At 47.0% G+C, this 15,296-nt stretch overlaps 1 protein-coding gene across 1 annotated transcript in view; it reads right to left on the reverse strand.

Annotated features, from left to right (window-relative positions):
- The window catches only part of LOC147024901 (1-aminocyclopropane-1-carboxylate synthase-like protein 1), a 105,784-nt gene extending 94,513 nt beyond the window's left edge, over positions 1 to 11,271 (reverse strand). Inside the window, 2 exon segments of the mRNA XM_085885264.1 lie at positions 11,012 to 11,226; positions 11,229 to 11,271. Of these exon segments, the coding sequence (XP_085741390.1) occupies positions 11,012 to 11,226; positions 11,229 to 11,271 (258 nt within the window).
- Positions 11,272 to 15,296: the final 4,025 nt, after the last annotated feature.

The following is a 15,296-nucleotide window of genomic DNA, read 5'->3' on the forward strand; positions in this document are numbered from 1 at the left end:
CATTAACGGTTTCAATTTACAATCACCTTCAGCATTACCTCCCAAACATAGCGTGAAGCGATCTTTCGCTGCTTTAAACCCCACAGGTGTGCTCTTCTCATCACGAGAAATGCACATCCTACGTGGCATCCTCTTCCAAAACAGACCAGTCTCATCAATGTTGAAAATTTGTTTTGGAGAATATCCACCTTCCTCGAGAAATGCAGGAAACTTCTCGGCATCATCGGTGTCAGCAACAGCAGCCTCTCCGGCCATTTTAATATTGCAATAGTTGTAATGCTTCTGGAAGTTCGAAAAACACCCAGAACTAGTGTTAAATGGCTTCACTTCACTTTCATATCAGCTGAACCATCACCTCTTTCATACCGTCCTAAAGCATCCATTTTTACTTCAATAGTGATCATGGCCTTCCTTTGTCTTTTGCTCACACTACCAACTTCACTACACCATGGATGCTTTCCAGTCAAGATTGCAAAGGCTACACTTATTACAGCGGCACAATTCACACGCAAAATAGGAAACACTTCACAAAACCCACGAAGCTAAGATGAGGGTTTTCGGAAACGAACTATCTAGCCTATCAGCTGTTATAATTAACACATTTTCATGCTGTTCAGTGCAAAAATTAAATCACAGCATTACTCAAGCACTCGAATCATGTAATTCCAAACGCTCGTAAATGTAAATTAAAAAGTGATGCAAATGACAGGCATGCACTATTCCAAAAACGCGAAAACAGAACACGCGTAAAAGGTGAGCTTACTGTATCAGGTCTGTAGTGCTCGATTCAGAAACTCAGACTTGTCACATCTTTTTGTACAACTCATAATCAAACTGGAATGACACTGGGAGAGCACATAGTCTCGCCTTGCTCACTCATTCTGACCAAAAATACCATCGTTAACTGAACACACCATTATGACCCACTGCTATTGTGGCCCATATACCCGTATCATCCATGCACTCCAAGCCACATACATTGCCATTATACGTTGCTTTATTGATTAACTTTTAGCATATTTAACAACCGCTTTTGTGCACATAAGGGTGAAATGTCAATAAAGGTGAACATGAAAAAAAATTCAAACTATATTCCCCATGGCTAGTTCATATCTATGAAGTTTCGCATCGATTTGTTAAGCAGTTCTGGAGAAGAAGATTTTTTTAATGTTTTTTTTTTCAATCCAATATGACCACCAGACCACGTGACAATGATGTCATAAATTTGATTCTTCACCAACATTTGGTTGTCGATCACATATTTATATGAAGTTTCAGATTTTTCAGATAAGGATTTTGCTTCATTCAACCAATTATGGCTGGAATAGCACTTCACCAATGACGTCATCACTATCACCGTACATACCCCATGGGGAGTTCATGACATGCCAAGTTTAAATATTTTTGGTTGAGTGGTTTCAGAGAAAAAGATGTCCAAATTTTTCCCTTTAATCCAATATGGCTGCCATACTGTGTGACCTATGACATCAGAGTTATCAATAGAATATTCTCCATATAATAGGGAGTCCCACCTATGATTAAAGTTTTGCATCGATCCGACAAGTGGTTGCAGAGAAAAAAAAATTCAAGCAAAAATATGTAGACACAGATGAGACACACACAGACACAGACACAGAGGCATTGCAATAGTCTCACATCCCCTTCAGGGTGAGACTAATTAAGACTCAGAAGACTGAAAACAAGTCTATAAACCAGCAAGTTTAGAATCATTGGAAATGAAATGTCACAAATTAAATAAAAACTCCCAATGATGGGGGATTGGCCCAGAAATGGGAGAAGGGGAGCAGGGGAGGGTGGATGGGTGAGATGGTAAAGAATTACACTCGTAACTCACTCACCTTCACTCTCACAACATGCTAACTGCTCTAATGAGCGAGACCACAAACTTCATGCACCCAACCAGAACCAGAGCTGGTCATCAGCCTCCAAGGTTATATTTACAAGACCGAAATGCCCATGGCATAAAGACCCTTCTCTGAAAAGGGGATAATTCACATGTCCAGACACAACCTTGCAAGGAAATAAATTGTAGGAATGCGACTATTTCTTGGGCAAGAAAAAAAAAAAAAAAAACAATATGGATCAACGCCTTTCAGCAGCTTAAGTTCCTCTCCTCGTGAAAAAGCAATACTGTTTGCAGAATCGATAGAATCACGATTATCAACGATGAAACACTAACCCTAAACCTGGACCACACACATACTCTTTATAGGGAGTTGGTGCTGCCAAAGCAGTTTCTTGGCAAGGGTTATACTAGGTCGTTTGTCATTGGCTTCCCAACATTGTAGGCCCATTCTCTATCCTCTTCAAATGTTGAACGTCAAGCAAGGAAGCAGCACATACCGTTTTTAAAGTCTTTGGTATGACTCAGACTGGGTTTGAACCATCAACCACGCAATATCACAGCAGACACTCCAACCATGACAGCACCCCGTCTGATACACCAGTTTACCCTTTTCAAGGTGAGTACTCCTCTTCGTGAAAGAGATGGTGATATATTTAACGGCAAACAGATAATGCCAGCAGACAGGACACCCAGCTTAACATCCCTCCGAGGGACGGAGCACTTTGCGATGAATCACCAATTGGCCAATTTAGTAGAGTCGGGTTTAACCAACACGACCCACACACACCTTGGAAATGGGAAGGGGGGACAGATGGGGAGGATAATCAAAAATTGTTAGATATGCCCACGTTATAAATAGATGACAGAATGCACAACGCCCTCAAGTCTTTCAACGTGAAAGCTGCAACATCAGCACAATCACATTTTATTCTCACAACTACCCAATCGTTACTCCTCCAACCAACCATGTCCACCTGCACATACCTCATCTATGATGACATGAAGGAACCATTTGTGAAGGATCCTTTAAAAAAACATTGTATCCAAGACCTTATGAAATACGTGTGTGTGTATTTAATAAGGTGATAGCTATTATATATATATATATATATATATATATATATATATGTATGTAGATATACATATACAGTATATACATAAACACACACACACATATATATATATATATATATATATATATATATATATATATATATATATTATATATATATATATATATATATATATATACACACACACATATACATGCACATCTACATACTGTTACGATTGTGGGAGTAGATGGAGGAATATATAGGGAATATAGCATTGTGTCGAGTTGCTTGGTCCGTGGACGTGTAGGAGGCATCTCGATGTAACAAAGTGGGGAACCTGTGAGCTTAAGTGTTACGTGTCACCACACAAGGGGGTGGTGTCGTGTTAATGAGCTAGGGTTTAAGAATAAGCTTCCCCAGTATGTAATCACCCCTCTGTGATTTTTCCCTATGTTTTGATATTTCAATAATATTGAAATCAGCAATAAAGTTGGGAAACACGTCCCTAAAACCACTACGAGCAGGCCACGCACCGGAGGCGGAGGATTGTGAGGCATGACACCTGAAGACGAAGAGGGCATGGGAGGCTTCCGACTAGATAGGACGAAAGATCAGCAAAGCGCAGGCACAAGGTCAGTGTGAGGAACGCACGAGGCAGAGTTGATTTCTGAAGAAAGCCAGAGGCAGGAGTTCAGGGCTAGTGCATTTTTGGAGAGCCGTGATCAGAGCGGAGGCATGGGGCGCATGGTTTAGAGAGGCGAGGGCGGAGGGAGAGAGCATGTGACGAGGAGGATGGCACGATCCTTAAATTAGTGTTGAGGAGGCACGATCCTCGAATTAGTGTTGAGGAGAATTGGCCTGCGTGGTGAAGCAAGATGCTGGCCTTTGGCTCTTGGTTGGGTCGGTGAGGACGATCAGTGCATGAAGCCATTACACTGGGGCTCTGGGCCTTGGTGTGGAGTGCCGCTTGTGGATTGCCTGGCGTGTGTTTGTCCCGCTAGGAGAAAAGGGCCATTTTGTGCGCGTCTGCACATGCGAATAGGAGTGCCTTGATTCCAGGTTCCACAAGGACTAACGCTGGGCCAAGATAAGTACAAGAATACTCCAAAGGAGGGCTTTTCTTTTTTTGTGTGTTCCCTTTGTCTGTATTTGGGTCTGTGAGGAGGGGCCTCGACTTTCGGATTTATTATTGCATTATCATTGCCTGTTGAATTATTGTCCTTTGTTTATTTTCATTAAATGCATTCCTTTTAAGCTGTAGCCGTGTATTTGTAGTGGGGTCCGAGTATAAACCCCCCTTGTGCTGTCCTGGTGCAGTGCCCCGGTGATGCTCATCCGCCCCGCCGCCATTGCACCCCCCTTCATGCACGCGCATTAATCTCCGAGTCTCGGTTGTAGGCCTTCAACGGAGACGCTTTGCCATCTGTCCAGGTAGGGGTTAAACCCTCTGGACACATCTGGTGTAGGAGTGGGATTTTTTGAGCCCCTACCATGCCAATTGGCATCGGGGTGGGATTTTAGAATCCATCAGACTGATCGACAATTGTTGATCAGGAGTGCGATATGAACCTCCCCTGACTCCTCCAGGAGTGCAGGATTTGAACTACGATATATTTGGTGTTGGGAGAAAAAGAACGCTTGGAGAGTAAAAAAAAAAAATTCTTTTCTGAGGAGATTAAATGCACACGAAATGGCAGACAAGCATGAAATGTCCGTGATTATACTACATGGTGACCATTGGAAGGAAGCGTGTTGGGGGGAGAGTTGAGTGATAATGGGAGGAAGAGAGTCCCCCCCCCACCCCCCCCCCGTCTCAAGCGTCGGTCCCCCTTCCCCCACAGTGGTGGAAAATGAGATGCAAGAAGCAGGTGCGATATCCAAATAAGACTTGTTTCATTTATTAATAGAAAAAAAAAAATGAGTGAACAAATTAATAAACTAACAAATGAAATGAAAGAAGAAGGTAATAAAATGAATGAACAACAGAATAAAATCAAAGAAATAAATGGATTACTGGAAAACAAAATGAATGGAATAGAAAACAAAATGAATGAACAAATTAATGAAATGAGGGAAATGAATGAACGATTTTCATTCAAAATTGATGAACAAAGGAATGAAATGGGAGGATTTGACTTGGAGGGCTATCCCATCTGGGTGGATGCCATAATGCAGGAGGAGGAATTGCAATGTCGTCAACGCCAGGATGGCAGTTTCGTGCAAAAGTTGGAAACTCGTGTCACAGGACAAGAGCTGGTGTTAGCTAATAAAGGATTGTGGGAGCCACAATTGACTGGGGGAAAGGATGGATGGAATGTTCCAGGAGCAACTGAATACTTGGGACAGAGCCATAAAGGAAGAGGAGATAGAACCAAGGGTTTCTGTTAGCCTCAACAGTGATGTTGATTGGTTCTGTTGAGACCATGTTGGGGCTGGCTGACTCGTGTGAAGTTGGGTTGCATTTGCTACATTTTGATAACTATTCGCTGATGAGTGCAGCAGCAGGTGATCACGCAGATTGGTGTATTCAGGGCCCCAAATGGTCCTTTGGGTTTTGTTTTGTTTGTTTGTTTTGTTTTATTCCTGGCTGCTGGAGGCAACTCACCCTAACACGGCAGCCCAGATGCCGTCTCACAGTCCATTTGAACTGGCCTTTATCAACAAAAAAGGTGTCCGAGCTGCACAAATGCAGTCCTCGGTAATGTGGCTGCCTGCATGGCAGTCCTTGCAAACACTTTCACACAGATGGTCCTGGTGCACATGGCAAGGTTCAGTAGTATTTCAAGGTGTGGTAAGTGATGTCAAGGCAAAAGCAAATAAAGGCATGTCAAGGTATGGCAAATTAACTCACAGCAAAGGCATGGCAAATGCAGATCAGGTAAGGTGCAACAGGTTGGCACATGAAGCTGGCCGGCCTCGGTGTGGTCTCTTGAAGTTGTGGAGGGAGTGTGGTGGCGATGGCTGGTCCGAAGACGGGTTCGGTCCTGCCCTACGGTCTCCCCCCATCATATTGCCTATGCCTGTCATTGTCCATACCCACCCCCTTTAGGATACAACAAACAAAGTAGTTATTTTTCTCTCTTTTAAAAATATATATGTCCCTAACCACCTTATCTGTCTTTGGTTAACCTGTCCTAATCGTCCATTCCCAATCCCTAAGATCCCTTTAAAGAGGATTGGGAAAGAGAAAAGCAAATCTGTCTTGAGGTCCAATGCAGCCTCAGAATAACCCCCACAGGTCTCAGCATTTCCATGATGAGTCCAGCGGCCTACGAACAGTGAAGGGATGGATGGTGCAAAGGGGTACACATGTTCTAATCAATTTTACCATTTATTAAACTTTAAACTATCCCCGGGGCTTTTCAACATGCCTGTCTCTTTAAACTATCGGTTCTAGCAACCAAGATTCCCGTCGCCTGTGTTTGTGTTAGTTATTAATTTGGGCCATGCTGCCCAGCCCACAAATTTTCTCTCGTGCTCTTGCACAATTTCGTGGCTGGGCAGCATGGCTCAATTGGCAGGGATACCCATCTGCCGAACTCGAACTACGGCACCCCTGGGTCGCTGAGGCTGTCTCCGAGCCTCCCTACTCCGTATGAACGTGGGGAATGCCCCTGGGAGTGTCCCCGTCGATGCCCACGTGGCATTTTGGTGGTCCGGGTCCTGTTTGCGTGGGCTGCCCATGCCCATTACACTAACTCGGTCCCTTGGACCCATGGCCTACTACTCCGGTGCCCGGGGGCCCTCTACTCAGTGCGCACATTTCACCAGCCACGCTCCCAGCCGGTCATTCGACTCCTGCACCCTTCAAAAGGTTTCGTGTATTCATCCAACAGCAACAACAAAACGACATCCGATTGGTTAATTTAACTAACCTACTAACTAACGTTACACTAACCCCGGGTTCCCTTGGGTGGGATTCACTCCTCCCCCCCCCCAATCATTCGTTCGCACCATGCATTCCACATTCACTCCATCTTTGGGTGGTGCGATGTCCGGGAAGCACTACGACAGAGCCCTACATTGTCACAAGATTATGTTGGAATGTCTTGAAAGATTGCTCATAGAGGAGTACCTCAAAGATAAAAGCACTGATGATCTGTTCTCTTCTTTCTCTGATGAATCATCAGATAAGCTACGTGCCCTAGTAGATTCCCACAGCCAAGATACTTTGAATGCTGTCTTGATGGAAAATTCCATTGTCCAATTCATAGAGCAGTATGCAGAATTCAAAAAAGTAGTCGCAAATGGACGTTTGGGGAAGACTGACCAGCTGTGGTTGTCATGCATGGACCATGTCTGTTTAATTCTATCACACCTTGAAGCCGTAAAGACAAACTACTTTCTTTTGTATGCTGCATCCATCATTCGCATGATGTCTCTCTTCTTCAGTTTCGGTGGACAGAACTATGCAAGGTATCTGACATATTTCTCTGTATTCATAGCTAATATAGACAACTCACACCCAGGGGCAGCATCACTGATCAAGAGAGGAGCTATCAGTGTTGCACGCTCCTTTATCCCTGGCAATCGTTGTGCAGTGGATAAAACCATCGAGGAGACCTTCATGAGGCACGCTAAGTCACATGGTGGTGCTGGAACCAGTGCAGCAGGTACATCTGGACTACTTACCAACTACCAGGCCTACCAGAGATGGGTTAGGACAACACATGGAAGGTCTCTTTATGTTGATGCTGCACTTGGAATGGCTCACATGTTGGACAGTGGAGAGGGAACAAATCATCGTGATACACGTCCGACAGAGGTCACAAAAGGAGAGAAGTTGGTGAAAAGGGCCAAAGATGCCATCGGAAGTTTTCTTAATCCTTTCAATATAGAGACAAATGATCAATTGTTGATACTCTCATCAGGAAGTGCTGCATCTGATGCTGTTTCAGACGATGTTCTAAAGGCTGAAGCTGTTGGTGAAAAAGCACGGGATGAATTTATTGAAGCTCGACTGAAGAATAGTAAAGATTTCTTTGAGCCTGTGAAGACACTGAACCTCAAAACTCTGAGTGACATGAACAAGGTATCTAAGATGAAGACAACCAAGAATAAGGTCATACAGTACAAGCAACAGGGTAATGTAGCCTTTCAACTCTTTGTAAAGTCACAAAACCAGGGCTTACAAGTCGATATGAAAGAACTGTTGGCATATCCACTAACACCCGTACCATACAGCATCGCGACAGCTGATGGATATCTTGCTAAGACTGACAAAGCAAAGGCATTTCAAAACCTGATCAAGGATTGTAATGATGATGATGTACCACCAACCAATGAAACATTGACTGTATGATGGCAATGCTTGCTTCTATTACCTGAAAGAAATACCAAGTAATTTTAGTCAGATCTCTTTCAAAGTGTTTGACATCATTGGAAAAACAGGAGATGTGGTTTTTAGCACTGATCAATATTTGCCTGATTCAGTGAAGTCGATGGAGAGGTGATGTCGGGGCTTATGGAGAAAAGCTTTTACTTTCAGGTGAAGCCACGAAGAGACCACCTGATTGGAAATTGTTCCTGTCAAATGATGAGAACAAGATACAGCTCATCAAACTTCTGCTTAGGCTCTGGAGTGGTGATAACTATACATCAAGGTTGCATTGAAGGCGAGTGATGTTTGTATGTGAGGGCATCGCATATTTGCTCACATCTGCTGATGGCCAAACAACAATTACAGAGGAGCGACCACTGCTGAAATCAACCCAGGAAGAAACTGACTCTCGTATGATACTGTATGCTCAGTATGCTTGACTCAGAAACTATCAATTTGGCCGAGTGAAAAGTGCAGGCTCAGATGTATTTTTCATCCTATTACACTCTGCTGCCTCTGGTCATGGTACAACTGTCCTGTTTGACACAGGCAAAGGCAACAAGCAGAGGATGGTAAATGTCAGTGAACTAGCTACAGATTTTGGCCAGGAAAAGTGCACAGCTCTCATCGCATTCCATGCTTATAGTGGCTGTGACACCACTACTGCCTTCCGAGGAATTGGCAAACTTAAACTTGTGAAAACTCTTCTGCGCTTTCCAAAACATATCTCTACTCTGGAGAAACTGGACGATGCTTGGGATATTCCTGATGAGCTCATTGATGAGTTGGACACCTTCACGTGTGCCATGTACGGTAGAGCGTCAAAGGTGTCAAAAGTTGATGATCTGCGACTCATTCGTATAAACGAGCTCTGTGTCAAGCAAAGTCGTCTTGTGCCTTCAAGCAATGTGGATATGGCTAACTTACCACCTTGTAAGCGAGCTCTTACCCAGCACATTCGGAGAGTAAACTCCCAAGTATGGATTTGGAAGACCGTGCATATCCACAACCACAGATTCCGAAGGCCAGTCAGGGACATGGTTGGGAAGAAAATGATGGTAACCTTGATCCTCTATGGTATGAAGGAGATGTCCTCCCACGGCAACTGGCTGAGATTGCTGAAGTCACACCTGACGACACTGACTCTGATGAGGATTCAGATATGGATGAATTTGATGATATAGAGCAGGCATTGGAGAGTGATGACGACAGCGATAATGAATATTATGCGTAATCCATGCACAATGACATTTTGTGGACACGACGTAATAAGTTTCAATTATTTTTGTTAAATAAACTTATAATTTATATTCTTTATGTGAAGTAAGGAATATTTTCTCAGTCTAACGTCTTACTGGTGACTACATGTTGGGTGTTGCAACAGTGATGTACTTATGTTTAAGACGTAATACCTGGTACATGTTTAGTTGGTGTGGGTCAATTTTGGTATCAATCGAAAGGTAGTAAAATTTGTGATATCATAGAAATATTTATTTGTTTGTGTCGGGTACAATGAGCATGAATATACGTTATTATTTCAGATATCCGAGTTGAATCTGAGTTGTCAAAAGGAAAAGCGAGGTACTCCTCTTCATCACTTCTTGGGACAAACATAACGCTAATAAATTTGACAGATGACTCTATTTTGAAAACCTGTATGTGATAATCTTTCATTTGATATATAATTTGTTAATATTAATGCAAATTGGGCAACTGCTGAGATCTTATCAGTCAGGGGATTTTTTACGTGTGAAACTGAGGAAAAGTTGACATTTTGAGGGTACCGTCAGATATGCTTGGAAAATGGATAGTGAGTCCTGGTTTATTCACTGTTACCAGTTGAATTCATGCTCAGGGGACCCGAAGGCTTCACAAAAATATGGGGTCAATGGGTTGTGGGGGGGGGGGGTGCACGTGGACCATATCTGGCCCATGGCCTATAAAATCACTATATTTACCATTCTGTATGTATAAATATCGAGGGTTTTCAGAGTTATCCCATCATGCCGTGCGTTCCGCCACGTTGGTTGTTTTCACTTCTTTGGCAATGGTTACCTTTTCCCCGCTTGTTTATCTTGCCAACCAACATGGCGCCCACGCACTGCATCATGGGTACTGAAGCCCCATCTGCATACTGTAATTAGCCTCTGCAATTTCCTAATTTCCTATTCCCTAAATGGTACTCATGCGTTTCCTGTGACGTAAAATCAGTGCGCACCACACGCAGGTACCGACCGGCAAGACAGCCGGCTTAACACCACCGAAGGCGTGGTCTTCTGACGTCACGCAAACTGCAGAATGTACAAACGAAATGCGAATGTCGAGCCGAATGTCCGTGTCCATGGCGACAGGGCTTCAACCACCATGCCGATCTCGGCGGATTCCCTCCATTCGTGCTAATAATGGAGGATTTAAATTCAAGAGGCAGGGAATGTGTAAGGAAATACAGCTTCGTCGACATGATGATAATAAAACACGTACAATGACGGTCGGGGGGGGGGTGGTGACGGGGTTCAGGGACGTCGATGGACGACAGACAACAAACATTAAGGTATCAACTATCAAGAGGAGAGACAGAGACAGAGACAGAGACAGAGACAGAGACAGAGACAGAGACAGAGACAGAGACAGAGACAGAGACAGAGAGAGAGAGAGAGAGAGAGAGAGAGAGAGAGAGAGAGAGAGAGAGAGAGAGAGAGAGAGAGAGAGAGAGAGAGAGAGAGACAGAGACAGAGACAGAGACAGAGAGAACCATTGAATGATACATACGGACGGGTTCGTGTTCGAGTCGTATCCATCGAGTCTGTAAGCGACTGCGCCATCGTTTGGGATGTTTCCACGACTCATGATGCGGTAGCCGCGCCGAGAGAGCACGCTGCTGCTGTCCTGGCTCTCCCGACCCCCGCCGGCGCTCCTGGACCGCTCCATTGTACCCGCCGTTTGTGATTTCTTCCCGTGAATTCTCCATCCACGTTGACTTTCGTTTCGTCCTCCCTCTCGGCGTGACGTAAAGGGTTTTGTCCAAACATGACGCGTAAACATGTATCCGGGACGTGATCGTTTTTGGTAATAATAGTTTATTTGTTAAAGTGATTAAAAAGTTAAATGTACACTCCCCATGAAACCTCCTGCGCACCACACCGCCCAAAATGGAAAACGGCGAATATAACGGGTTGGACGTTTAATTGTGAAATTCCAACTAGATATTCCAGGTAATTATCTCGCCGGGAATAATTATTTTAAAATGTGCAATTAAAGCGCGAACTTAAATCGAAGAGGTTTTCCTTCATGCAAATGGCTTAATATAGTATATGGGCACGTGGGTCAACTGGACTCGGTGATGTCATAGTTATATGGGTCGACTCGACCCAGGGTATCACATGGGTCGACTCGACCCAGGGTATCACATGGGTCGACTAGACCCAGGGTATCACATGGGTCGACTAGACCCAGGGTATCACATGGGTCGACTAGACCCAGGGTATCACATGGGTCGACTAGACCCAGGGTATCACATGGGTCGACTAGACCCAGGGTATCACATGGGTCGACTAGACCCAGGGTAGGATATGGGTCGACTAGACCCAGGGTAGGATATGGGTCGACTAGACCCAGGGTAGGATATGGGTCGACTAGACCCAGGGTATCATATGGGTCGACTAGACCCAGGGTAGGATATGGGTCGACTAGACCCAGGGTAAGATATGGGTGGACTAGACCCAGGGTATCATATGGGTCGACTCGACTCAGGGTAAGATATGGGTCGACTCGACTCAGGGTAAGATATGGGTCGACTCGACCCAGGGTAAGATATGGGTGGACTGGACCCAGGGTAGGATATGGGTCGACTGGACCCAGGGCAGGATATGGGTCGACTCGACCCAGGGCAGGATATGGGTCGACTGGACCCAGGGCAGGATATGGGTCGACTCGACCCAGGGCAGGATATGGGTCGACTCGACCCAGGGCAGGATATGGGTCGACTCGACCCAGGGCAGGATATGGGTCGACTCGACCCAGGGCAGGATATGGGTCGACTAGACCCAGGGTAGGATATGGGTCGACTAGACCCAGGGTAGGATATGGGTCGACTAGACCCAGGGTAGGATATGGGTCGACTAGACCCAGGGTAAGATATGGGTCGACTGGACCCAGGGCAGGATATGGGTCGACTGGACCCAGGGCAGGATATGGGTCGACTCGACCCAGGGCAGGATATGGTTCGACTCGACCCAGGGCAGGATATGGTTCGACTCGACCCAGGGCAGGATATGGTTCGACTCGACCCAGGGCAGGATATGGTTCGACTCGACCCAGGGCAGGATATGGGTCGACTCGACCCAGCGTAGGATATGGGTCGACTCGGCCCAGGGTAGGATATGGGTCGACTCGGCCCAGGGTAGGATATGGGTCGACTCGGCCCAGGGTAGGATATGGGTCGACTAGACCCAGGGTAGGATATGGGTCGACTAGACCCAGGGTAGGATATGGGTCGACTAGACCCAGGGTAGGATATGGGTCGACTAGACCCAGGGTATCATATGGGTCGACTCGACCCAGGGTAAGATATGGGTCGACTCGACCCAGGGTAAGATATGGGTGGACTAGACCCAGGGTAGGATATGGGTCGACTCGACCCAGGGTAAGATATGGGTCGACTCGACCCAAGGTAGGATATTGGTCGACTAGACCCAGGGTAGGATATGGGTCGACTAGACCCAGGGTAGGATATGGGTCGACTAGACCCAGGGTAGGATATGGGTCGACTAGACCCAGGGTAGGATATGGGTCGACTAGACCCAGGGTAGGATATGGGTCGACTAGACCCAGGGTAAGATATGGGTCGACTAGACCCAGGGTAAGATATGGGTCGACTAGACCCAAGGTAAGATATGGGTCGACTAGACACAAGGTAGGATATGGGTCGACTAGACTCAGGGTAAGATATGGGTCGACTAGACCCAGGGTAAGATATGGGTCGACTAGACCCATGGCAAGATATGGGTTGACTCGACCCAGGGTAGGATATGGGTCGACTAGACCCAGGGTAGGATATGGGTCGACTAGACCCAGTGTTCGATATGGGTCGACTGGACCCAGGGCAGGATATGGGTCGACTGGACCCAGCGTAGGATATGCGTCGACTGGACCCAGCGTAGGATATGCGTCGACTGGACCCAGGGCAGGATATGGGTCGACTCGACCCAGGGCAGGATATGGGTCGACTCGACCCAGGGCAGGATATGGGTCGACTCGACCCAGGGCAGGATATGGGTCGACTCGACCCAGGGTATCATATGGGTCGACTCGACCCAGGGTAAGATATGGGTCGACTCGACCCAGGGTAAGATATGGGTGGACTAGACCCAGGGTAGGATATGGGTCGACTCGACCCAGGGTAAGATATGGGTCGACTCGACCCAAGGTAGGATATTGGTCGACTAGACCCAGGGTAGGATATGGGTCGACTAGACCCAGGGTAGGATATGGGTCGACTAGACCCAGGGTAGGATTTGGGTCGACTAGACCCAGGGTAGGATATGGGTCGACTAGACCCAGGGTAAGATATGGGTTGACTAGACCCAGGGTAAGATATGGGTCGACTAGACCCAAGGTAAGATATGGGTCGACTAGACACAAGGTAGGATATGGGTCGACTAGACTCAGGGTAAGATATGGGTCGACTAGACCCAGGGTAAGATATGGGTCGACTAGACCCAGGGCAAGATATAGGTTGACTCGACCCAGGGTAGGATATGGGTCGACTAGACCCAGTGTACGATATGGTCGACTCCACCCAGGGCAGGATATGGGTCGACTGGACCCAGGGCAGGATATGGGTCGACTGGACCCAGCGTAGGATATGGGTCGACTGGACCCAGCGTAGGATATGCGTCGACTGGACCCAGGGCAGGATATGGGTCGACTCGACCCAGGGCAGGATATGGGTCGACTCGACCCAGGGCAGGATATGGGTCGACTCGACCCAGGGCAGGATATGGGTCGACTCGACCCAGGGCAGGATATGGGTCGACTCGACCCAGGGCAGGATATGGGTCGACTCGACCCAGGGCAGGATATGGGTCGACTCGACCCAGGGCAGGATATGGTTCGACTCGACCCAGGGCAGGATATGGGTCGACTCGGCCCAGGGTAGGATATGGGTCGACTCGGCCCAGGGTAGGATATGGGTCGACTCGGCCCAGGGTAGGATATGGGTCGACTAGACCCAGGGTAAGATATGGGTCGACTTGACCCAAGGTAAGATATGGGTCGACTAGACACAAGGTAGGATATGGGTCGACTAGACTCAGGGTAAGATATGGGTCGACTAGACCCAGGGTAAGATATGGGTCGACTAGACCCAGGGCAGGATATAGGTTGACTCGACCCAGGGTAGGATATGGGTCGACTAGACCCAGTGTACGATATGGTCGACTCCACCCAGGGTAGGATATGGGTCGACTGGACCCAGCGTAGGATATGCGTCGACTGGACCCAGGGTAGGATATGGGTCGACTCGACCCAGGGCAGGATATGGGTCGACTCGACCCAGGGCAGGATATGGGTCGACTCGACCCAGGGCAGGATATGGTTCGACTCGACCCAGGGCAGGATATGGGTCGACTCGACCCAGCGTAGGATATGGGTCGACTCGGCCCAGGGTAGGATATGGGTCGACTCGGCCCAGGGTAGGATATGGGTCGACTCGGCCCAGGGTAGGATATGGGTCGACTCGGCCCAGGGTAAGATATGGGTCGACTTGACCCAAGGTAAGATATGGGTCGACGAGACACAAGGTAGGATATGGGTCGACTAGACTCAGGGTAAGATATGGGTCGACTAGACCCAGGGTAAGATATGGGTCGACTAGACCCAGGGCAAGATATAGGTTGACTCGACCCAGGGTAGGATATGGGTCGACTAGACCCAGTGTACGATATGGGTCGACTCCACCCAGGGTAGGATATGGGTCGACTGGACCCAGGGCAGGATATGGGTCGACTGGACCCAGCGTAGGATATGGGTCGACTGGACCCAGCGTAGGATATGG

The sequence above is a fragment of the Eptatretus burgeri genome, chromosome 6, assembly GCF_056783735.1.
Source record: "Eptatretus burgeri isolate ZD-2024b chromosome 6, Ebu_testis_v1, whole genome shotgun sequence".
NCBI classification, from domain to species: Eukaryota; Metazoa; Chordata; class Myxini; order Myxiniformes; family Myxinidae; genus Eptatretus; species Eptatretus burgeri.